The 24,611-nt window shown below is 39.9% G+C and overlaps 1 protein-coding gene and 2 non-coding genes across 4 annotated transcripts; 2 read left to right on the top strand and 1 right to left on the bottom strand.

Annotated features, from left to right (window-relative positions):
* Window positions 1–742: 742 nt before the first annotated feature.
* Window positions 743–19,594, top strand: LOC105687675. 2 transcript variants are annotated; one of them, XM_048652029.1, is made up of 6 exons: window positions 743–839; window positions 945–1,240; window positions 9,140–9,361; window positions 16,607–16,707; window positions 16,794–16,942; window positions 17,064–19,594. In XM_048652029.1, the coding sequence occupies exons 3-6, from the start codon at window positions 9,277–9,279 to the stop codon at window positions 18,940–18,942; spliced, it is 2,214 nt and encodes a 737-aa protein (XP_048507986.1). In that variant the 5' UTR covers window positions 743–839; window positions 945–1,240; window positions 9,140–9,276; the 3' UTR covers window positions 18,943–19,594. The 2 variants fall into 2 exon arrangements, with proteins under 2 accessions (XP_048507986.1, XP_048507987.1); XM_048652030.1 differs by lacking the exons at window positions 743–839; window positions 945–1,240; window positions 9,140–9,361 and adding an exon at window positions 9,951–10,161.
* Trnam-cau lies at window positions 12,398–12,469 on the top strand. Its single transcript has one exon. It is a non-coding gene; the product is annotated as a tRNA-Met (tRNA).
* Window positions 19,192–19,263, bottom strand: Trnaq-cug. Its single transcript has one exon. It is a non-coding gene; the product is annotated as a tRNA-Gln (tRNA).
* Window positions 19,595–24,611: the final 5,017 nt, after the last annotated feature.

The raw sequence follows: 24,611 nt of genomic DNA, 5'->3' as shown, positions 1-24,611 counted from the left end.
GTTAAGGAGAGGAAGAAAAAATACTGTTCTGGTATAGACCTTTTGGATATAATTTCTACCCTCGTTCAGAATTGTGCGTAGGGTATTTAACGCCTCGCATGATGTAGTATATGTATAGTAGCGATGCTGCGGTACACAGGAACAACCTACGGCTGTGGTTTCTGATGTGAATCGTTTGTGCTCATTGGTTGTATGGGTATTGGGTATAATATTCGGGTGATGCTGGGTACGTTTGTATATCGATGGGGCGCATCGATTTATCACGTGAAAAAGCACCCTAACGATCTCGACAATGGGTATAGAGTAACATGCTGACTTTGAATCCGTAGAAGATTATTAAACATTTGTTACAGCGATGTGTCGTAAATCAAAGATCGGAATAGAATTGAATTTTTTTTTTTTTCCAATATTTCTCCAGTTTTCCGACAAAGCGTAAATCGAAAAAGCTGTACCGTCCCTTGTTTTTGGATCCTTCTAATTAACGTGTATTGAACGGTGATAATGACAGATGGAAGGGAGAGTGCGTATTTCAGGGGTATCTATATACGTATACGGGACACGGAGAATAAATTTTCCGATTCGTTGGATATATTTTATTATTGCATACGGAAAGCGCATACATCGAGCTTGCGTGTTGAATGAATGACGTCACGATAATAGCTATGTGGGTGATATGGTGGGGGAAGATACGACTCTGAGGATGGTGGAGAAAATCTGCCCTCGCAGTTGAGCGCGAAGCGCCATATGCGGTGGTCCATTTATCAAAAATTCTACACAAAGGCTAATAATTGTGTCGGACACGTGGGATTGTAGTATAGGAAAATACATGAAATTCGAAGGTAACGCGTCACGAGACCGTATGTGATTTTCGCAAAGTCTTGTACGACAAAAATATTGAAGAAAATTATCTATGAAATTTATATCAACTTATGCGTGGATTACAGAAATAAAAAATGTGAATCTGTACTTAGTTGTGAATTTTTACTACGACCGACTCAAAATTTCATTAACCTGAAGACTGGAGAAGAAAAATCGGTTTGAAGTAATAAAGTTTCAGCTCAAAGTGCGCTTCGAGGGTCCATTAGAGCTGTAATTCAAAAAACAACTACCCTAATTGCAAATAGTAATCGTCATCTTATCTTCTTTCTTGAGTTCATCAATCTAATCGATAATTAAAAAATTAATACGGATCATGTAAAAATTGGGACCGACTACCACGTGATGTAGAACGACAAACCGAGTAAGTATTTTATGGTATTTCAATTAATTGAGAACGAGACAAAAAAAAAAAAAAAAACAGGGAAAAAATGGACGCTCCGACAAATCGTAGGTGCGTGAAATCATTCAAGTTTGGCGCGTTTTTCGGCTACGAAAATTACCCCAATATCAGTATGCGGGGGATGTAATTTTTGCTGATAAATTTATTGAACTCCAATTTGGTTAACGGCTGCGAATTTAGCTTGAACGTTTACTGCAAATTCGATGCAATTAACTCGTTGAATTTACGTGTACAGTGTAATCGTTTGCAGGATGCACGTATAGAATGAATTTACCGATAACAATCGAACGAAAAATTATTACGGGAAAAATTTTCGTAGATTAAAATAATACGGAAAGAATCGTTGTGAAATTATTTCAGCCAGTAACTGGCGTGCGTTATTCCATGATTTCGCAGCTCGCGCGGTGCGGAAATTGTCGGATGCAGTTTTACCGGTAAATCTTATATGTGTGTGCACAGAGTGCATCCAGCGTAGCTTGAAATTGTAATCTAGTATGAACGTGAGAAATTACGGTCGTAATTCTAATTTTGAAAATGGTTATTCGATATCATATTATCGTAGAGATACACTCCGATCCCTCTTACCAATTATTTACCCCAATTTAGCAACAGCTGATTCGGAGAGATATCGAATATCGCCGCTAATATTCAAATGTTCATCGTATCTACGTACGCTTAGGTAATATTATACCTGTACGCGGAGTCTCGTTTGTCTCTGAGCATTGAAATGTTACACGCGAAACACATGTACGATAGATGTAATATTTCTCACAGTGCGGGGACAAAAACGATCAGCGCGAATAACTTTCAACAATTACTTACGGCTTGATTCGCAAATTTCCCAACGGAGAACTTTTACGGATATAGTACAGCGGAAGAGTACACATGGTATACCTATGTATGCAATAGATGAAACTGTCGTCAAGTTGAAATTGTCGAAACCTTAAAAGTGGGGGACAACTTTGATATATTTATTTCACCTCGTTAAATCCACGAAGACACGAGCGCACGCTGTAGTAGATGAAATATACGTACGAACGAGAGCGAAAAAAGAGACGGATTGGAGAGAAAAACGCGTGATTTGTACAAAATGTCCATTCTTTCTTCTCCCCGTCTCTCAGATTTTTGTATCCGTCAATTTTTCGAAAGGCGCGGGTGGGTCATCATATGTCGCGTGTACTTTCGGTCGGCGATGTGACACTTGCCACCATGCATCAGAGCTGTCAAAATCCATAGTGATAAACCAGAGCGGCGCGGTATGGACGTATACGTATATATATATATAGAATGCATCTACTATACACATATACAACTTACGCGTACGAGGTGATATGTGCAGCGGCTAGGGCTCGGTGTCGACCGAGAAAATCTGTGGGCTTTGAAACGTATTAGTAATTTGGACGTTTACAAATGTGGCTCAACGAATAATGCGGCGTCCGACGACGCAAAGCTAGTTTGTATAGCAGGTGCAACTTATGACTCGTAATTAATAAGCTCCCACTCAAACCGGCTAATTGGTCGGTACCAACTAGTTAGACAAATATACCCTCCATACATATATATATATATTCAATTAACAAATATCCCTTAATGCTCTCTCGTCAACGAACACCTTCTCCTATCCTCCGCCTACGCTGCAACCTATGGCAACCTTTTCGATCGCGAAGGGGTCTCAACCCCAATGATACCATAGAGTCGTTGTACATCCCATTGCAACATTTTCGGACATGAAATATCATTGTTTCGATTCTTCGGGAACACCGCTTCGCGGATCATATTTTTGCGTGCCCGATATGTGGTGGCGTCGAGTGTTCCGCATCAGATGCGGAATCCTAGGCGCAAATCGAGTTACCTTTTTTTCGATATTACTCCGCCGAGAAATACCCGGTGCTCGATTCGTTATGTTGTATAAATCGTTGGAAATCAAATTTCCCCGTACTGAACAGTAATGAGTTATATCCATAGCTTGCACAGCAGTTTGGCACGGGTGCGCATCGGTATAGGAAGCTTTGGATCGGTAAATCTGACTGTAAAACTATAAATTTATCATATATCATACTTGCGTCCGTTCGCCATGAATATTTTACGGTGTAAACGTGTATCGCCGCTTTTCAAAATATCGGACAGAAATTTCGCGCATATGCGAAGCCGTTACTCCGGTACGTGATAAAATAATCTGAACTGTTCGCAATGATTTTCGAAAAAAAAAAAATAATAAAAAAATAATCATTCTTTACGGGATCGAGGATACCGATAAATCTTTGCAGATTAAACCATATCGATTTTCGATAAACGGTGAAACGAATTGGAAAATCTAAATTCGAACATATTTTCACATCATTCAACGTAATGACGAGATGAACTGAATAATCACGGCTCACTTTATCTCGCGATGAAAAAATCACATCACTCGACGGTGTAGGGTATCGGTGATCGGTAAATTCGATTAGCCAATTAAAAAGGAATTCATATGACTTTTATATACATATATACGTATACGTTTATGTATAATTATACGCGGCGGTGAATCGGGAATAGATTGCGCAGGGTTTAATACGTCTGTGTGTGTGTATTAAATAACCTGACCCTGATAAAAACCGTGGAAAAAGTCCGAACGTGAGGTTCTTTTTTTTTCGTTTTATCTTCATCAAACAGGCTGCTTTGCATAGCGACGCGACCTGGCCGAGTGGAAAATGAATTGGTCCAATAGTCGGGAGAGCGAGCTCTCTCAAAAGTTCCTCCCTCTCCCCCCTCTCCTCGGCTCTATGAAAGCTCTTATATAGGTATACGTATATATACCAGATAGGAAATTATGCTCTCTGGGTTTGAGATTAACGAATTAACGATTATCGGGAGCACCGCCGCTCGCTATCTTCTGCACTGCAGCACGCGGACTTCCTATACATACGTACAATACATCTAGAAAATTTAACTGATTACTCGTAATGATTTTGTTCCTGTCTTCAATACCCCCGCGGAGTAGCGGATCTCAACGTCTCGTCATCGAATCGTTCGTTCGCTCGCTCGCTCGCGGAGGCGCTCGATATAATGATCGTCTATAATAGTTGGATAAATTATTTATAAAGCGGGCGCAGCTATTTTCTCCACTGCGTTCTGGCAACCACCGGCTATAATTCCGAGTCTGACATGCGAGTTAAATACTTCATAAATCAGGATCGATTACCGGTCAATTAGGAAACATCCTCCAATTGAAGATGCGTCGGTTGACTTATTTTTAGACCGATCAACTATCCCAAAACTTTCCTCTCATTATTGCTTCCAATATCTTCTTTTTTCCACTCCCCCCCCCCACCTTTTTTTTTTTTTTCTCTCTCTCTTCGAATCAATCGGAGACAGAAAATTTTCACCGTCCCCAAAATTATTTTGTCCTCCTACTCGGTAATTTTGTTTTCAATTTATCGGAGGTGTCGATTTTTAGAACCCTTCATTTTCCGGACGATCGGAGCCCGGTGACGGGGCGTAACTTTTCCCCCGAAACCAGATTGAGCAACCTACAGTATACATACATATACGTGTCGGTGTTAAAGAACGCGCACGCGAAACGATCGAAATTCCTTTTGTTTCTGATGCTTCGTCGGAGATGTGGTTATTTTTAAGCGATTTGTTAACTGCCTCAACTTGCCACATTCGCGAGACACGTTCGCACTCCGCACTTACGATATATCCCCGTAGGCGATACATACGTACGTACGTAAAGCGTTCGTAAAATGGGTTCAAATATTTTTTCATTTGTCTTTTCGTTACGTCGTTTACGGAATTTTCTGATTAAACATCGATGTAAATAACGTCTTTCGTAGCGGACAAAAATGGTCGGCGATGAAAAAATTAATTGAAATCTCCGTCCCGCACTCGGACTTCGTGAGAAAGAGATGGGCGATCGTTCGGGTATTGGCATTTTTCGCAATTTTCTTTTAAATTTACGTTGGGCCGTTCAACGATCAATTATATATTGTACAAGATTGCACGGTAAACTACATTCTCGTGCACGAGGGGCACATTGAAAAGTTGGCAACGACCATCTAGCGTGGCAAGTCGGAGAAGAAAAATCCTCAACAAATCTTCGCTAATGTGAAGAAAAAACGGCGTTCCGTCTATACGTGTGTATCGTTGTATTCCCGAAGAGAAATAAATGAAAATAGTAAAAGTAAGCGAAAGGAAAAATAAAAGGGAAAAATAAAAAAAAATAATAGAACCGAGAAACGGGAAAACAATTATAGGAAACATGCTCGACAGAACACAAACTGACTAGATATATATATACCTGTGAACACATATCCGTTTTTCACGCGTGTGTATTGTGTACGTACAGAGAGTACAGAGATATTCGCGAAGACAGAAAAGTTACCGTAAATTATTGCTTCCCGTGAAACGAGAAAAATGAAAATAAAATCGCAAACACAACGAAACATATATGATTTACAAAAAATTCAATATCGCGAGCTTTCATTTCTGAAGTACACGATAAAATTTGCTTCATTTTTTTTTATCTCTTTTCTTATTCGATAAACGCACAGCCAGCGTCGATATATGTATGTCACCGCGGTATCTAAATTCAGCGAGATATATATATATAGGTTTTTTTTCTTCCGCGTAAAATTATCTCGCGTGCGAAACTGTAAAAAACGCGGTACCATATTCCAAGGTAAAGTTGAGCAAGAAACCCCTTCGAAAAAAAACGAGAAAGAAAGGAAAAAACCGAACCAGGGAACGGAGTGATCAGTTCTGCCCAACACGCAATCGGGTACATCGCCAAAGGAAATATCTGGAATACGAATTCGGTGTAGAATGTAAGATATGGGGTAATTCGTACGTATTAATAGTTCGAGCGACGTTTGCCACCCCATCGGCGGGTGGGCGATATTTGTCCTTGTTCCTGGCGCAACTCGATGCACGTCAAGATTGCCGATGCTGGTAGAGAGATTGATCCATACGTCAGTTAGAGGTCCCGGTAGATCAACGAAGCGGTCATTATTCGCTGTCTTCGTTGGCGAATGCCGTAGAAACGAAGAATGACAGCAGGTCGGAGTACAAGGAATCGGATGTCATTGATAACCGATGGACCATCGGTTTAGTTGAATCGCGAATCGTTGAGCTCGTCGCGTTATCGATTGCGAATACGAATCATATCAGAGGTGTGAAGGATAAGCAAGGTTGCATTATCCGGTGAGTCGAAGAGAGGGAGGGGGGAAGTTTTCCCTCGTTTTGCGGAGCTCCATCGTACGCCCGCCGGGATAATATTCCCGGTGGTATTGAGAGAGCGAAGGATATGCATGAATATAGAAACACCGAGTTGGGGCAAATTCCTTGGAGATAAAACAAAAGATAATCAGGTTATCTTTTTTTATTCCACGGATACGTAACTGCGAATATACCCTACGTCCTACGTCGGGGTGCCGCGTGATGGCCACGCGAGACGCGCGGCGGGAGGGATGGAAAAGGAACCCCCGTGTACCGGAATTAGGGAGTTTCTGTTTCCCGCCGCTACCCGTATACTGCTGCTGCTGCTCCTTAAGGATTCTTCGTCGCGGTAAGACCGCCAGTACGCATTCGAAATTAGGCCGCGGTAATCCGCGCCTGTTTACAGCCGGAATACGTAATTGCAATGTTCATATAGATCGGCGAGTTTGCCCCTTGTTTAGGGAAATTAACAGCGATCAGCACTCCTCGTACGACGATTCTCGTTCTTTTAATTTAAAAAGTGGATAACGTCAACGTTTCGACGAGGTGAAGAAAAAAAAAAAAATAGAAACGAAAGACACAATGAAAACTAATAGCGTTATTGTACTTGGCGATGCTCGCCGCGCGCCATTACATAGAATTCTTCTTCAGAGCCATCCTTTGATCTATAGATCCTCTCCGCGTAACCGCGCGGTGGGAAAAATATAACTAAGGGAAAAAGAGAGAAAGAAAAAAGGGTATACGGAAAAGGCGATCACTGTGGGAAATAACGAACAAAACAAATAAACCCGACGAAAGAGAAAATATATATAAAAGCTGTGATACAAAAGCGGACGGTGGAAATGGACTATGAGGGGCGGAAACCGATTAAGAACAAAGAGAGAGCCCGCGAACCGCGAAAGGCTTGAGTCATCGAAACTGTTGTCTTCCTCCGTGTCTTGTTCGTCTTCCTTTTTTTTTTTCCTTTTTTTTTTTTTACCTCTTTTGGGCAGTAACTCTTTTATTTTTTTATTTTTTTTTTTTATACGGCTATGTATACGTGCGGTGCGATTCAACCGAGAAACGGCAGTTAACCGATGTTACTTACGGCGTACTGCCCCACCGTTTTTCGTTTACTACACGCTACCCAATGCTTTTGGAAGCTGCACCGACGGATCGGCATTTTCCACCGTCACATTCTGCGGCTTCTAATTCCGTTTCGCGAACCTCCCCATTTAGCGTTTCCACATACACCGACCGTTCTACTGCATGGGCATGTTAATCACCCATTCCCATTTTCACTGTGCCGTATATGCTCCGCGCATACTGTTACCGCGATGCAGATGTAAAGGGTGGCCCGCAGGGAAGCGAACCGTTTCCAAAAGCAGAAATTAAGAATCTACTCTTTCGATATGTTCATTTTTCGATCACCGAAAATCTTTGAATTTCCAAACCCGATGACGGACTTTCCCCCGATCAAACGATTCTCACCCGAATTCGTCGACTGGTCCATCTTTTCGTTCGCGTTTCAAAATCGCTCCCTTTTTCGACACACCCCATACAAAAGAGGGAAAACGTCGCGTCGTCGTGACACGGACTCGCGTCCCGCACGTCGCACATCACCTGAACGTATTTTACAATTTATTTCTTGACATTTGTTTCTGACCACATGACCTTAGATCGGATCGTTAATTCCGGCTAAATTTATCCCCGATGGCGCGTGTTCCCCGGTACATAGAGTCGCGACGTGCAAATCGCGTCTCTAATACGGACGAAAATTTATACGCGCAACCGATACGATGATCTCCAATTTTTTTTGAAAAATATTTTTTACAAGCTTTTCACGCCCGAAAAGGATACATTTTTATACCGGCTAAGTGTTACGGTGTCGCACCGTACGAGCTGACAAATTTTTATCCCGAACCCCACACTCCGCCGAGCTGTATGTATACGGATAACGTTTTTTGAATTCTGTCAGACCACTGCGTCGTCGTTCAGGGGATCATTTCCTTCGCTCTGCGCGTCAATCACCTCGTCACCCCGTGCATGTATGTACGTACGTCTACGTATACGCCCGGCAACGAATCGTCCTGGATCAGCAATATTTTATCACTTTTTTACCCTGCAGCAGCACGTTAAAAATTCCACTCGTTGATAAGGATATTTTAAGGCATGACGTGCGCGCGCGGGGGTAGCGTTGGATTCGTGCAAAATATAACCGATTCGTTGGCGAATAGATTTAAAAAAATTTGTATCCGTGAAACAACGCGGATGTTGAAATCTTGAGAGAGCAGTTACTTTTAAGTTTGGAGGTAAAAAAAAAAAAAAAAAAAACTCGAAGTCCGTACCGCTACGATTTGAATTTGTGGAGATAGTCGATTAACAAACATTACCAAGTCTTCGGTCGTTAGCCGGGATAAAAACGTTGGATTTTCTTTGAAAAAAAATTTTTTTTATCCTTTACCCGAACTTTTCGGGGGGATTGAAAATTCACCTCGTCAGTCCAGCGAGGTCCGCATTTCCCAGTGGAGCGCTAATTTTACTAATTAGTATGATAATTATACGGCATCACGTTGTGTATAAGTTATTGTCTCTTCGTGAACGAGGATAACAAGAGAAAAAGAGAACGAGAGGAATATAAAAGAAAAAAAAAAAAGGAAAACTTTTGTATTTATTCCTCAGGTCTTATCTTCCCCTGAATACGAGGAATCTTGGGAGGAGCTGCTGGACGGCTGCAGGCTCGTATCAAAATGAAGAAGAAGGTATCTCGAAGGTGTTAATCATCCAGATCCGCGAAAAACGCGGTGCTAAATCCAAAGATGAAATGCGACACCGTACTTTGCCTCTGTTTTCTCTTACCTCTGGTCTGCACGGATCTCTGCTACGGTCTCATTCACGCAAAAGGTTCGTAACAAAATTAACAAAAATAAGCCAGAAACACCCCGACCTTCCTCTCATTTTCCCGCGACAGTACATGTATTGCCTGAAAAAAAAAAGTGTCGAAACTCGACGTGTCGAAAAAAATGGAAATTGTCCGTACAGGTCAAAGATTCGCTGAATTTTAATATTTTGTAAGCAATTTTTCAATTCGGTTGAAAAAGTTTCGAGTATCACACAAAGAAAGATATTTTTTTTTCCAAACGTTTATTTCATTGCGTGACCCAGTTGACGATCACCCTAGTCCATAGAAAACTATCGGTGTTTATATGAAACTCGTATACTTGATAGATTGATTGATTGATTGATTGATTGATTGATCGATCGATTAATTAATTATGAAGAACCGAATGCTCTGTATCCGATTAACAGAGTCAAGTTTTATACCGACGATTGCGCCAAGCTCGCGTCCACAAGTCGTAGGAATAACGTGTACGTTGCGTTATACGTTGCGACGTTATCGTTATCTGTGGTTGCGTTTAGCCGCGACACGTTACAAATGGGAATCGTGGCGTCTGTCTGGCTGTAACACATGCGATCGCGGAGCACAACGTTGACGACGTGGTTACGCGTTTATAACGTTTTTATTTTAACTTCTTTTCGTTTTCTATTTTTCTCTTTGTTTTTTTTTTCTTTCGGTTTCAAACGGCTGCTGCGGCAGCGGCAGCAACGTCGCGTACACAAAGAAAATAACTCACAATCAGTCCCGTAACAGCATTCCGGGGGATCTTCCCATATCGTCGTTGCACGGGGATCACGGCTATACGGTATGTACGGCGAAAAGTGTAGCGCATGACTCCGCATACGAGGAAGCTCATTCATTACTTCGCTAGTCACTCCAAACTACACGATATACGTATACAGCTACGCTACCCATACCCACCAGTTTCCAGTTTCCAACATCCACCGGACTTCCCAGCACCTTGTGCAAAGCGCAAGGCCAGAATCGCGAGGGTGACGATCGTATGAATATTCATATCATATTCGAGGGTCGCGGGGAAATTCAGTCGTCAAATTATGGCTTTTACCATCTGCAGACGCGGGCGCACGTACGAACCCGTCATCGTCTTGTAAACGGGAATTCATTCTCCGCGGATGTATACGAACGTTTTCCTCTTTTGATTTTTATAACATTTCTTTTTTTGGTTTCGCTTTCAATTTTGTTTAAACAATTTTTTTTTTCTTCCCTTTATTGTTTCGTCTTCGAAATAACCGGTAGCAATTTCATCGTCTCCGTCATTTCTTGAGACCGCAATAACGCGCGCGGACGAAAGTCCGTTTTCTTCAACAATGAACTATTACCATATGGACCACGGTGCGAGCGAGGTATAGAGTCGTAAAAGTATAAGAGAGATTTGAGCCCTGCGAAAAAAGGAGAAAAAAAAAAAAAAAGAAAAAATGGAAAAAGAGGGGGAGAAATAGTCCCCTGTCTTGTACAGGTATATACTTTTGTACGAACCAACTACCTCCGTATCAGAGGGATTCAAGTTTACCCACCCAACGTTCCAGCGAGTATATAAAGTTGTAACACACGTATATACGTATATAGATGGCTATGAAACTTTCAAACAACTCGCGCCAACGTTAAGAAAATTCATCGCAAGTCGGTCCGAAGAAGTTCAGTTTATCTCAAATTTATAAAACTATTAAATCCTCATCTTATCCTGGTAAGAAATCGAGATAGCTTATTTTCATTTTTGAATATTACGTGGGGATCTGTGATTTCGAACTCTTGCGAGGTGTCACTTTCATCCGGAATAAATCAAACACACTTGATAATCCAAGGGTCGCGTGTCTATTGTTAACTGTTATTTGGGATGACGCGGGAGTCTTTTTTGTCAGAAATCAGGACCGCCCGCCCTTAGAGTTCCAAGTTTTTTGGGGTTGCTAGGGGTCACGTGTGGGCCGCCGCATGTCGCTATAAACTCACGTAAAGTGGCATAATATATCCTGAAGAGAGAAGTCAGGCTGAAATAATGGCTGCTTTCCATATACAAGCGGCGAGCCATCACGCGAGACGAGAAAAAGAAGAAGAACGAGAATACGTAAGAATGAAACAAAAGCGCCGGGGCTTTCGTAGAACGGTTTCTGCCTTTTTTCTCACATCGTCTCTCACCCGAGGTGTCTAATTCCTGATTATCTCACGCCTCTACTTATAATTATCGTCGTTATTGTCATTTTCCTTATTAGAACTATCGGTTATACTCGTAAAATGTTATTCTCGGTCTTAGGGAGCTTTTTCTCTCCTATTTCATACAGGCGACGTGTATTTCGTAGAAAGAAATTCTTCCTTAATTATTTCTGTGCTGGTGCAAAATCTATATTAGAGTTAGAAGATATTAGACGCGTGTAATATTCGCGACACGTTATACCCCTGCACCCGTAGTATGCGCGATGACAATTAATCGGCTTTGATCTCATAATTGCTAATTTGCATTAATGTTTGATTAAAAATGCATATTGGAATTTTCATAAGAGAGCTGGAATCGCGCTGGGACGAAATCTACGACTATTTCTTTTCATTAGAGACTCGCCTATCTTCCGGTTCGAACGGGTTATTAATTTTTCCTATCATTTATTTCGAATAATTATGAATATCACGCTTTTGAATTTTTTAGTATATTGATCATGTACGCGTACGGGGGTGAAAATTAAACCGAGAGAGATGAGCACTGCTTCGTTTGATTTCGAGAGTTATAAACGGCAAATACGTGATGTGTTCAATATTCTACTATTGGTTATTTCTCATCAAAATTCGCGAGTTGTATACGGGGTTGCGGTGTGTAGATTCATGAATATTTACCGTAATCCAAACCCATAAACTAGCCAAATCTGTTCAGTTGAAATTATTTCCGATATTTGGAGAAAAAAAATTCATTCTATCGTTGAAAACAATTTCTTTGCGACAGCGTAAATCATTTAGATAATGACATAACGATCCTTGAAAATTGTTCATTCTTTGAAAGGAATTAGATACGATTTTTATCCCTAAACCTTCATGAGAGCAGAGTGGCGCAGTGGAAGCGTGCTGGGCCCATAACCCAGAGGTCCGTGGATCGAAACCACGCTCTGCTAGCTCGTATTTTTTTGAGTTTTATTTTACATTTTTCAAAAACCGCATCGTTCAAAATTTGGCTCAACTCATCTCTGTGAATCGTCGATCAAAATTTGAGTCCGAAATTAAACTCAAATTTTTATCCAATCGTTAAAATCTCAAAAAGGAGTTATCTTATATTTCTGTTCGCTTATACATGGTCTTTTGAAAAGAGGAGGAAAATGTGTGGGGGAAAAAAAAAAAGAAAAAGTAAAAACCCGACTCTGACCAAGTTCGCAGCCAGTTTTCTAGGGTCTCCTCCGCGGCGTGTCTTTATATCGTGTACAGAATACGCCGCGGTGACGAAGAGAGCATGGCTACAAAGCTAATGGACTTCTCGTTTCTACTGGAAAAACTTTTTCACTCGACCCTTCAGACCCTTTTCTCCCCTTGAGCCTTCAATACACTCCTCCGCTGCTACCCCCGGGTATCTAAAACGCCCAAAGAAACAATAAAAATTGTCATAAAATCAGTCTCGCTTCAAAAGCTAGACGACCGTATCTCCCCGCATCTTCGTCTTTCTTTTTTATCTTCTTTTTCACCAGTTGCCCCGTCCTCTTCACCTTCACGACCTCTTTCGTCTTACCCCTCCCCTATGTGTTTATTCGAAAACTTTTAATACCGTGCGTCACAACACGAATTAAAGTATAAAAAAAAGAGGAAAATAATTGAATTAAATTTCAGTGGAATGCAATTAACCCGATAAAAGTTGATTTTATTAATTCAGACTCTCGTAGAAGTTCCCCGTTTTTTTCCTATTTCTTTTTCTTTCGTTCTCCTTCTTTCTACTATCTTTCAAAGTCGGCATGCACGTATACACGGGGTCACGTTTGTCGTAAATATTACGCTCACGGATTTCCAGGATAAATATTTATTCAACGTTTTGCGTGAACTGTCAATCGAAACGGTACAAGCTCGGCCGTACGTATTTCGTTCTTTTGATTTTTTCCAACATCTTTCACGAATCAGCTATACACCGGATCTTATTTTGAGAAAGGGTTCGAAACGCGAATGTGGATAGAGATAACCATTATTATCATCATCATTATTATTTTCCTCCAGTTGGGTGGCTATCGTCGTACAATCGTTTTTGATTTTAAATCACGGACTTTAACAAGCAAACTTTCTATCGCATTAATTGCTCACTATCTCGTCGTTTTCTTTTCTATTTTATTCATTTTATCCTCCTCCTTTTTTTCGTCTCTAAAGCCACTATCTATGGCGCACTTAACACTTCTACTACACTCTCGTGTTGTATATATATCTTCTCGAAAGAGCGTCGACTGCAGCTATTCATGATATTATAATAACTCAACGATATAAATTTCGATTAATTAATTATAACTCAAGTCACATGATTACAAAAGCCGCAGTTCGTTGTCGCGCTCGTTAAAATGAATTATTAATTTTCCATGTTATGTAATATCAATATAACCTGTCGTATACCGTCATCCTCATTTGTCAATGGAAATTTTTTTTTTTCTTTTCATCGATAATTTGATAAAAAAAAAAAAGTCAAAAATCCTCGTAAGAGCCGCAAAGGAATTATATATGACAGCTGCAGAGAATGAAAAAAATATAATACCAATGGAAAAAAAATAATTCCTATACCAATTTGTTTAAGTCACGAGCTTTCGACCAGCTCCGATTTAATTTTATCCACGTTAGGAGGATAATATAATTATTATCTCCTCGCGGCACATGGCCGCAACGATGATCTTTCGAGATAATTATCTTTTGTCTATATTTACGATCCGCGTCCCATTTTTTATTATATACTTTTATCGATGAACTATTATTCGTAATTATTTTCTCTTACGTCTACGTGCGGCCCACGAAGAGATATACGAACAGATGCGATCATTTTATTAATCACACGCCCATGATTTATCCCGCATAACACCTTCTCTTCATACTTCACTCCTCGGTCTAGTCTCACAGTCAGCTTCGGTATATCTTGACTCACGTGACCCCTGAAACTTTTTGAAGAACGTGAAGAGTATTTGTATAGGATAAGCGGTATGTTACTTAAATTGTTACTCGTCACTGACAACACGTACGACGGCTCCTTCGTGTTGAAAAATTTAAATGAACGCGATAATTACTGTAACAGCTGATTGTGCGAGCATTGAATAATCGTTAAAATTTATCGGGATAACGAGACGACGGTAATGAAATGAGGGGGGCGTGTAATAAAGTATATGAGAATCACAGCCCTTGCACACGTGCTGGAGGATCGAATACGAACGAAATTAAAGACGTCTCAAAGTAGGCTACTAGAGTATAAAGAATCGTGCGAAGAACCGGCGGTCGCGTTTTCAAGTTCTTCAAATTTTCTTTGAAACGCCGATAGTCGCAGCTGCTCAAACTGGGGGGGAAAAAAAATGAAACAACTCCAGTTTTCTGTCTTCTCTAAAGACGTCATAACACGTAGTTTTTTTTTTTTTTCCTCTCTCTCGATCTCCGGAGTGCTTGAACGGAGAGTAAAAATTTTCAACGTCGAAGTTATTTTTAAAGTATCTCAACAATATCGGCGGAAGTATAGCGCGATTGAAAGAATTGAAAAAAAAACTCTTTTTAATTCCGCAACAGAATTGAACTTTTTAACTCGACTCGTTGTTAATTATTTCACTTTAGATATCTTTTATGCCCGTAGAGTAGCTTTTACTTTTTTCTTCCCTCCGAATTTCTGAAGAGTATTCTCTGTCAGCTGGTGTGCGGGGCACAATTCACCGCGAGAAGTGTTTTTGAATATATAATCTCTGCCTTCGTGTGGAGGGATATGTGTTTTGCTATAGAGTTTGACTTCGGTATACGTTGGCCACTCCAATCGAATTGACTGCATCAATGCCAATTAATTAGTCGGTAAACCATATATGGCGTATAGGAGGTAGGCCGACGGTTATACATAGCTATACAGTACACAGAGCGTACCGTCGTCTGTCGCCAATGCAGCGGAGCTGCTTTAATTTAATTAATTGATCGGACAAAGTTGCGCTAAATAAATAGATGGTCCTACTATACCGTATAATCTATCTATTTATGCATACTGTATATACCTATACACGAGGATGCATGCCCACGCGACTATTATACACCGCCGGTCAAACACAAACATGAAAGTTTGTGACGCCCGCCCTGGCAAAACTGTCCCGCGACGCGACATCGTCGTCTACATCCTGCAAAAGCGAAATACGCGACGAGGCGTCCTTTTCAACGGACTTCACCGGGGCGGGAACGTATTTTCCCCCCGGATTTTCTAGCCAGATCTGGTGTATAAGCCGGGTTCCCCGAATGCGTTGAGGAGGTTCGGGACGTACACGTACCTATGTACAATACATACACGTTTGATATATGTGTGTATGTATGTATAAATGTATGTACGTATGTTACATAACTACTCGACAGTCCGCGATAGCCCGGCATCGGATTCTAACAAAGTTGCTCCGGAACTAGTTAGCTCGGAGTTCGAAGTATATATTGGGAGCAAACCGCAAACCCCAAGAATCCGAATCCGGTGATTTGTGCAGCACACCGTTAGCAGCCCGGATGTGCACTCTGTAGAGTTAATTAAAACGATGGCGTGAATCGCAAAGATTTCTCTACGCAATATTTTCGGTGAACCTACCAAAGTATTCGTTTTCTCAGGAATGTTAACGCACAAGAATAATAAGTTCTTTTAAAAATGCAGAGCACGTGTACGTCCTCGTTATATGATCGTTGGGGTGCGCCGGTAAGAGAATGTCATACGTAGACAGCTGTTATTATAACTATAGTCGTCGCGCGAAAGAGGTGCTCGAGGGTGTAAGAGCGAGACAGACGCCATATTGCGCCCCAAAGACATCGGATTGTTGTTAGCCACGCGTGCTGCTTCAAACGTTCACTCCCTTATATACTTGTACGTACTATATGTATGTACACCGAATATACGAGGTGCATATGTTATTTCAACTGCTCTGCAGTCATCAAACTTACATAGGAATGTCACCCGAGCAAGTTACACTTCGGTCTATTTCCCCTTGGGCAATTAAAAAAGCTCCGAGGAGAAAATGCGGAAGACAATTTTTACGCGAATGCCAATGATGGAATTTTATTTGATTTTACTTTTTATTCTTCAGCGTGCAATCGAACCGTAAGAACTTCGGTGGGCTGGATCCGTTGGACGGGAAGAATGGGCAGATGCGTTGTCAGGATTAGAGCGCCTTTGAGAGATCCTCAGGTGAACATTAAATCGAAGAATTCATTTAAGATCCTCATAAAGTTTCTTTTTTCTCTTTCTCTTTTCATTGGAACATTTATTCGCAGGTCGTAGAACTGAGGATTCGAAGACTTCAAGTTGGTACCCTCAGAGATTCAACTTGCGAGGGAGCTTACGTACAATTTTCGGACGGAATCGAAGACCTTGAAGATGACGTAGGGAGGTATTGCGGACACGTGACAGGAAACGCAACGAGGTATTGATTCGATCAAACAATTAATCGAAGAAAGGAATCAAGTCACCGATTCCTTTGAAAACAATTATGATATTGATTCTGCTAAGAATATTGCCATCACGTTGCTCCTTGTGTATTGCAGGCTGTTCCTGAGAAAAGGTCCGGAACTGAGCATAGTCATGGATTCTGATACGAAATTTGCGGCGGAAAATCCTGTCATATTTTCTGCTCAATTTTCCGTTCTTCCCGCACGCTTGGCTATGGAAAGACACGGGGGATCATTGCCATCGGCTGCTGAATGCTCGTTGGAGTGTTCGAATCATAATTATCAGCGTCAGTGTAGAATAACGTCTCCAGGATATCCGGGAGTTTATCCTAGGGGTATGCGGTGCAGAATTTCGTTGGAATCAACAGCGGGAAGATTTAAAATTGGCGGAGTTTCGGAGGATATTTTTAACCTGATGAATTACACGATTCAGGACGGATGCAGGACAGAGAATTGCGAGGATCTTCACGTCGAGGAAGATATAAATTCCAGAGTCCGTAGTTTTGTTGACGAAGATGACGATGACAATGATGACGACGATGAAGATGTTTTTGGAGAAAAATTATCGAGAAAAGGGAGAAATTTGAAGAGCTTTGATTACCGGTTCGATGAGGACGATGAAATTATTATTGGGAGCGACGTTAAACAGAGGAGAGTCAAAGGAGGCGGAAAAAAGAATGGCGAAAGTAACGAGGGAGTTGATGACGTTGAAAGCCCTCCACCTGCGCGGACGACAGCGAGAAAGAGAAAATCAAAGCACAAAGCTCACCGCAAAGTACCGATGGCCAATGTATCAAGGGGAAAATCTTTGGACAGAAAAACGGAAGGGGGTGATTTTCAGCGGGACAGAAAGGGTAGGAAGAAAAAGCCGGACTTCCAGTTTGAAAGAAATCTGAAAAGCCTTGATGATAACGTTGAAGGAAAAAGCGCTGGGATATTCGATGAAAGTACATCAGCTGTTCAAGTGAGCGAAACTCCGAGAAAAACAAATTCCATATTCGAACACAGATTCCATAGAAAGCACAAGCATTCCCACGATAACAGGGTGGAGAACATCAATTGCGTGAGTGATTATTTGGCGATATATGAAAATTTGAACGGTAAAATAGTTGAAATTTCGAAATTTTGCGGCGAAGGTCACGTACCGCAAATCATATCACGTGGTAGGAATGTTATCGTAGAATTTTCAAGTAAGAGGGACGGCACAATAATGCATGATGGTTTTCAACTCACCCTTCAAGAAACTGAATCCGACTTGATAAAACATCCTAGAAATTGCGAATTCGTTTACAAAAGTTCCGACCGAGGAACAAAGGAGAATATAAAATCATTTCAGCACTGGTATCCTCCCAGCACGCTCTGCAGCTATAAATTCATCGGTAAATTGACTGAAAAAGTTTATGTCCAGTTAAAAATAATCAGAAACGAATTTGAACCGGATCCTGGCTCTTATATGCGACGAAATTTGAGCATGAATTACTGCCCTGGAAATGAAATAGCCGTTTACAACGGTGCGTTCAGTAACGATTCCTTAGCTTGGTCTTACTGCGATATTTTACATTCGGATATAAATAATATTCAAGTACCAGTTACCTCAACGGGTAATATTTTGTTGGTTCAATATTACAGTTCTAAGGGATCCTTGAACGGTCATGAATTTACATACGCCATATCATATAAGTTTATTAAAAAATCTCAGAGCACAAATACCAAGAGAAAGACGGTCGGGTATAACGAGACTAAAACCATCTCTTTAAAGCCCGTTAATTTTTCAGCTCTTAATCTTACAGAGTACGATAATTGCAACTGCGACTTCTCCACAAGAATTGGAACCTTTAAGAGTTGGTTCATAGTCCTCGTCGTCCTCGGAGTAATCTCGTTTCTTGGAGCCGTATTTACGATCGTTGCGTTATTCATAAAATGTATGAAGCTCAGATCAATGGAAAACAAACTTCTTCAGACCCCAAAGCGGTGAATAAATTATATAGTATTTCCGAAAATACTGATGAGATACGATCGCCATCATCGAATAACTAATAATGACTCGACTATGTTTTTTCACGTTATTTTGTAAACCCAGTAGTGTATGATGTGTAAAATTAAGTGACAAATGTTCGAGTGATTATGCGTATTAGAATAAGTGCATAACGATATCGGATAGAAAGAAGATTATTATTTTATGTCACGTTGCATATTTACAAAACAATCGAACAAAAAATATAGCAGGTCCCACCGAGATTTGAACTCGGATCGCTGGATTCAGAGTCCAGAGTGCTAACCATTACACCATGGAACCTTGAAAACCGTTATGTGTAACTAAAAATAAGATCCTGTATATAAAAACAAATTTATGTATGATATTATTACAATTTGTAAGCGTGAACACCAAAATCTAGTTATTTATTGAACGAGTATCTGGAAAACACATCGCACGCGTATTTTATCAATCTTGTGAACATATCTAAGGTGTATTCCTCTGTAACGTTGAAAAAAGCATTGTAAAAAATTATACATACCTATATGTAACTATAGACGTATATGTAACCATATCCTGCCATATTATACAAGAGTGATCGATATAGCAAATATTTCTAATAAAAATTGATAGTGATACTAGTAGCAAAATAGTTGTAGAAAGGTTTTTCATGTTACTTGATTCCCATCTTGATTCTTCCCGTCCATCATCAAAATTATCTAATTGTAAAACACCTTGAAAGAAGCGATAACTCAATTCATTTTTCAAATCAGATTCATGTTCACACAATTTTTATTAAAATGCAACTATTCAGGCATGGTTTTTAACGTCATGATCCGCACATTGTTCTGAAAGCATTTCTGTAATTTACTCGAATGCTTACAGATATTCCGGAGACAGTCACTCAACATCAGTAAACGTTACTCTGACAGTACATGAGGATCAGAAAGATGGATCACACTACCAAGCAATCGGGCAGCTATGCAAGCAGTTTTTGCAAATGATAATTGATGAATTAGAAATCAATTGTTACATGCATCAGACAACCGTTGATTTCTAATAAAAAAATCGTGAATTGTATTGGAGATAACTATTAAGATGCGTTTAGTAAGATTTTAAAATTGATTTGATTAGACAATTTGTGAATGACACTGATTTGTTTGTTGTATTGAACGAATGAAACTTTGAATATTTTGTAAATGAAATAAAAACATATTGCTGTTTTGCTGTATTTCATATTGCTGTTTTGTCAATAAATAAGTAACATCCCCTGCATCAATGAGTTGTTTATTATTAAGTGAGCCTGTACACGCAATACCCAATGACATGATTCATCAGAAAAACGCGAACTAGTTACAGTTTTCCGATTTTAGAACGACGACTTATTGGAGCATTATATCTATAGTTTGGATGTCAGGATAACACATCAAGAAGGAAGGTGTTCCAAAACATGATGTGCTTCGTCGCGTGTATGCATTCGATCCTGTGTGGGAAATCTCTTTCGAAATTTTTTTTTTTTTTTGGTATCAGGAGAACAGGATACCCGAGGAGGTATTCCAAATTCGGAAATAAAAATTTTTGCCGAAAATAAAATTTTGTATCAGGAGAACAGAAATCCTGAGGAGGTATTCCGAGACCGGGTGCCTCATCCTGTGTGTGCATTCAATCGTGTGTATGGAATCTCTTTCGGAATTTTTTTTTTTTTTTTGGTATCAGGAGAACAGGATACCCGAGGAGGTATTCCAAATTCGGAAATAAAAATTTTCGCCGGAAATAAAATTTTGTATCAGGAGAACAGAAATCCTGAGGAGGTATTCCGAGACCGGGTGCCTCATCCTGTGTGTGCATTCAATCGTGTGTATGGAATCTCTTTCAGAATTTTTTTTTTTTTTTTTGGTATCAGGAGAACAGGATACCCGAGGAGGTATTCCAAATTCGGAAATAAAAATTTTTGCCGGAAATAAAATTTTGTATCAGGAGAACAGAAATCCTGAGGAGGTATTCCGAGACCGGGTGCCGCATCCTGTGTGTGCATTCAATCGTGTGTATGGAATCTCTTTCGAAATTTTTTTTTTTTTTTGTATCAGGAGAACAGGATACCCGAGGAGGTATTCCAAATTCGGAAATAAAAATTTTTGCCGAAAATAAAATTTTGTATCAGGAGAACAGAAATCCTGAGGAGGTATTCCGAGACCGGGTGCCGCATCCTGTGTGTGCATTCAATCGTGTGTATGGAATCTCTTTCGAAATTTTTTTTTTTTTTTTTGTATCAGGAGAACAGGATACCCGAGGAGGTATTCCAAATTCGGAAATAAAAATTTTCGCCGGAAATAAAATTTTGTATCAGGAGAACAGAAATCCTGAGGAGGTATTCCGAGACCGGGTGCCTCATCCTGTGTGTGCATTCGATCCTGTGTATGGAATCTCTTTCGGGATTTTTTTTTTTTTTTTTTGGTATCAGGAGAACAGGATACCCGAGGAGGTATTCCAAATTCGGAAATAAAAATTTTTGCCGGAAATCAAATTTTGTATCAGGAGAACAGAAATCCTGAGGAGGTATTCCGAGACCGGGTGCCTCATCCTGTGTGTGCATTCAATCGTGTGTATGGAATCTCTTTCGAAATTTTTTTTTTTTTTTTGGTATCAGGAGAACAGGATACCCGTGGAGGTATTCCAAATTCAGAAATAAAAATTTTTGCCAGAAATCAAATTTTGTATCAGGAGAACAGAAATCCTGAGGAGGTATTCCGAGACCGGGTGCCGCATCCTGTGTGTGCATTCAATCGTGTGTATGGAATCTCTTTCGAAATTTTTTTTTTTTTTTGTATCAGGAGAACAGGATACCCGAGGAGGTATTCCAAATTCGGAAATAAAAATTTTCGCCGGAAATAAAATTTTGTATCAGGAGAACAGAAATCCTGAGGAGGTATTCCGAGACCGGGTGCCTCATCCTGTGTGTGCATTCAATCGTGTGTATGGAATCTCTTTCGGAATTTTTTTTTTTTTTTTTGGTATCAGGAGAACAGGATACCCGAGGAGGTATTCCAAATTCGGAAATAAAAATTTCCGCCGAAAATAAAATTTTGTATCAGGAGAACAGAAATCCTGAGGAGGTATTCCGAGACCGGGTGCCTCATCCTGTGTGTGCATTCGATCCTGTGTATGGAATCTCTTTCGGGATTTTTTTTTTTTTTTTTTGGTATCAGGAGAACAGGATACCCGAGGAGGTATTCCAAATTCGGAAATAAAAATTTTTGCCGGAAATAAAATTTTGTATCAGGAGAACAGAAATCCTGAGGAGGTATTCCGAGACCGGGTGCCGCATCCTGTGTGTGCATTCAATCGTGTGTATGGAATCTCTTTCGGAATTTTTTTTTTTTTTTTTGGTATCAGGAGAACAGGATACCCGAGGAGGTATTCCAAATTCGGAAATAAAAATTTTCGCCGAAAATAAAATTTTGTATCAGGAGAACAGAAATCCTGAGGAGGTATTCCGAGACCGGGTGCCTCATCCTGTGTGTGCATTCGATCCTGTGTATGGAATCTCTTTCGGAATTTTTTTTTTTTTTTTTGGTATCAGGAGAACAGGATACCCGAGGAGGTATTCCAAATTCGGAAATAAAAATTTTTGCCGGAAATAAAATTTTGTATCAGGAGAACAGAAATCCTGAGGAGGTATTCCGAGACCGGGTGCCGCATCCTGTGTGTGCATTCAATCGTGTGTATGGAATCTCTTTCGAAATTTTTTTTTTTTTTTGTATCAGGAGAACAGGATACCCGAGGAGGTATTCCAAATTCGGAAATAAAAATTTTTGCCGAAAATAAAATTTTGTATCAGGAGAACAGAAATCCTGAGGAGGTATTCCGAGACCGGGTGCCTCATCCTGTGTGTGCATTCGATCCTGTGTATGGAATCTCTTTCGGAATTTTTTTTTTTTTTCTTGGTATCAGGAGAACAGGATACCCGAGGAGGTATTCCAAATTCGGAAATAAAAATTTTTGCCGGAAATAAAATTTTGTATCAGGAGAACAGAAATCCTGAGGAGGTATTCCGAGACCGTGTGCCTCATCCTGTGTGTGCATTCGATCCTGTGTATGGAATCTCTTTCGGAATTTTTTTTGGTATCAGAAGAACAGAAAAACCGAGGAGGTAATCCGAGACCCTATGTGCCTCATCACGTGCATGCCTTCAATCATGTGTATTCAATCCTACTCTCAGAGAGTATGATCATGACTCTAGTCACAATTAGTTGCTCACACGACTTAGCATATACCTGCATGTGTATTCGATCAAAGAATGTCTCCGATGAAGTTGATTTAAACAACTTCCCAATTCAAGGGGGTTCTTTCGTGTTTGATAAATGTCAGGGGCAAAATAAATATCAGAACATCATTCGGTGTATGGTGGATTTATTTATTTCATTTTATTACTTAGACAAATCATTAAAAGTGTTACGATCAAATTAACGATTAGAGGCTTTATTCTATCAATATTCCAGTTATATCAGAATGTTCAGGATTCATTGCTACATTATCAATATGTACGTATTCTTATTCGGTTGAAAAATATTCAGAACAATTATGTAGATGCACCGACAAGTTTCGTGTTCCAGATGCTGGGCAAAGTTGCTTCAAGGCTGCTCATTTTCCTGCTGTACCGAAAAAAAACGTTAATAATCAGAAATAAGTCACATCTCAAAATTTAAGCCGAAATTCGACATTTTGTTGTATAGTTTCTTTTGGCATTCTCAAATAGTATTTTGATCTGAGGTTTCAAATCTGGAAGCTTAATAACTCAATAATATTCCTGAAATTGACTGAATGATCGCCAATATATTGCCCCGAAATGGGAAAACTGAGGATGTCTTAATGGGATTCATTCCTTACCTAATCTTATCGACTTATTCGTATTTTATACTCAGAAATACACAAGAAAAGCTACCTGGAAATAATATTGCTAATACTTCACGTTTCGCCTATAAAACATGCTCGGTCTGTAGCCTTAGATTTTTCTCAAAATTTGGGCCAGAATTCAACAATTATTTTGAAGAGTATTCAATGCGATTTCTACGTCTTCCGATCTGGGGAATATGAATCTGAAAACTAAAATAATTCATTCACAACATTGATCTAGTTATTACCAATTTATCGCCTTGAAAAGTGAAAAATCAAAGATATCTCTATGGAATTTATTCCTATACGCGATAGATGTTCGTTGCTCAAGTCAAAATACTTCAGAAAAGTGTACTGCAATCTACAACTAATTTTATAATGACTTTAGTTTCGACCTAAAAATCAAACAAATTCGAAGAATCTATATTTGAATTGTTCCGAATTTGGCGTAAGAAGTCGTAATCTCTCAATGATGTGACTTTAACATAATTTAAGCTCAGCAATTTCTATGTGCTGATTGAATTGTCTTATCCATTGAATTACTCGAGTTATCGCTTAATCATTGCTTTTTGAAACAACAAGATTAATGCAGCTTGATGGCGATCAAAATTATTAAAAATGATCAATTTATTGTAATGGCCCATGTCTTGGTCGTGGGTTGTTGTTCTGAGATAAGCACTAAAGTTTATTCTCAAATTAGAATTGGGCATACATTTTTCCGTTTCATTCGAGTTGTGATATTATAGATATATTGAACGTGATATTCAACATTGGTA

This window comes from Athalia rosae, chromosome 3 (genome assembly GCF_917208135.1).
Source record: "Athalia rosae chromosome 3, iyAthRosa1.1, whole genome shotgun sequence".
Taxonomy (NCBI): domain Eukaryota; kingdom Metazoa; phylum Arthropoda; class Insecta; order Hymenoptera; family Athaliidae; genus Athalia; species Athalia rosae.
Note: the sequence above shows the minus strand (reverse complement) of the source record. Positions and strands in the feature narration are given on the sequence as shown.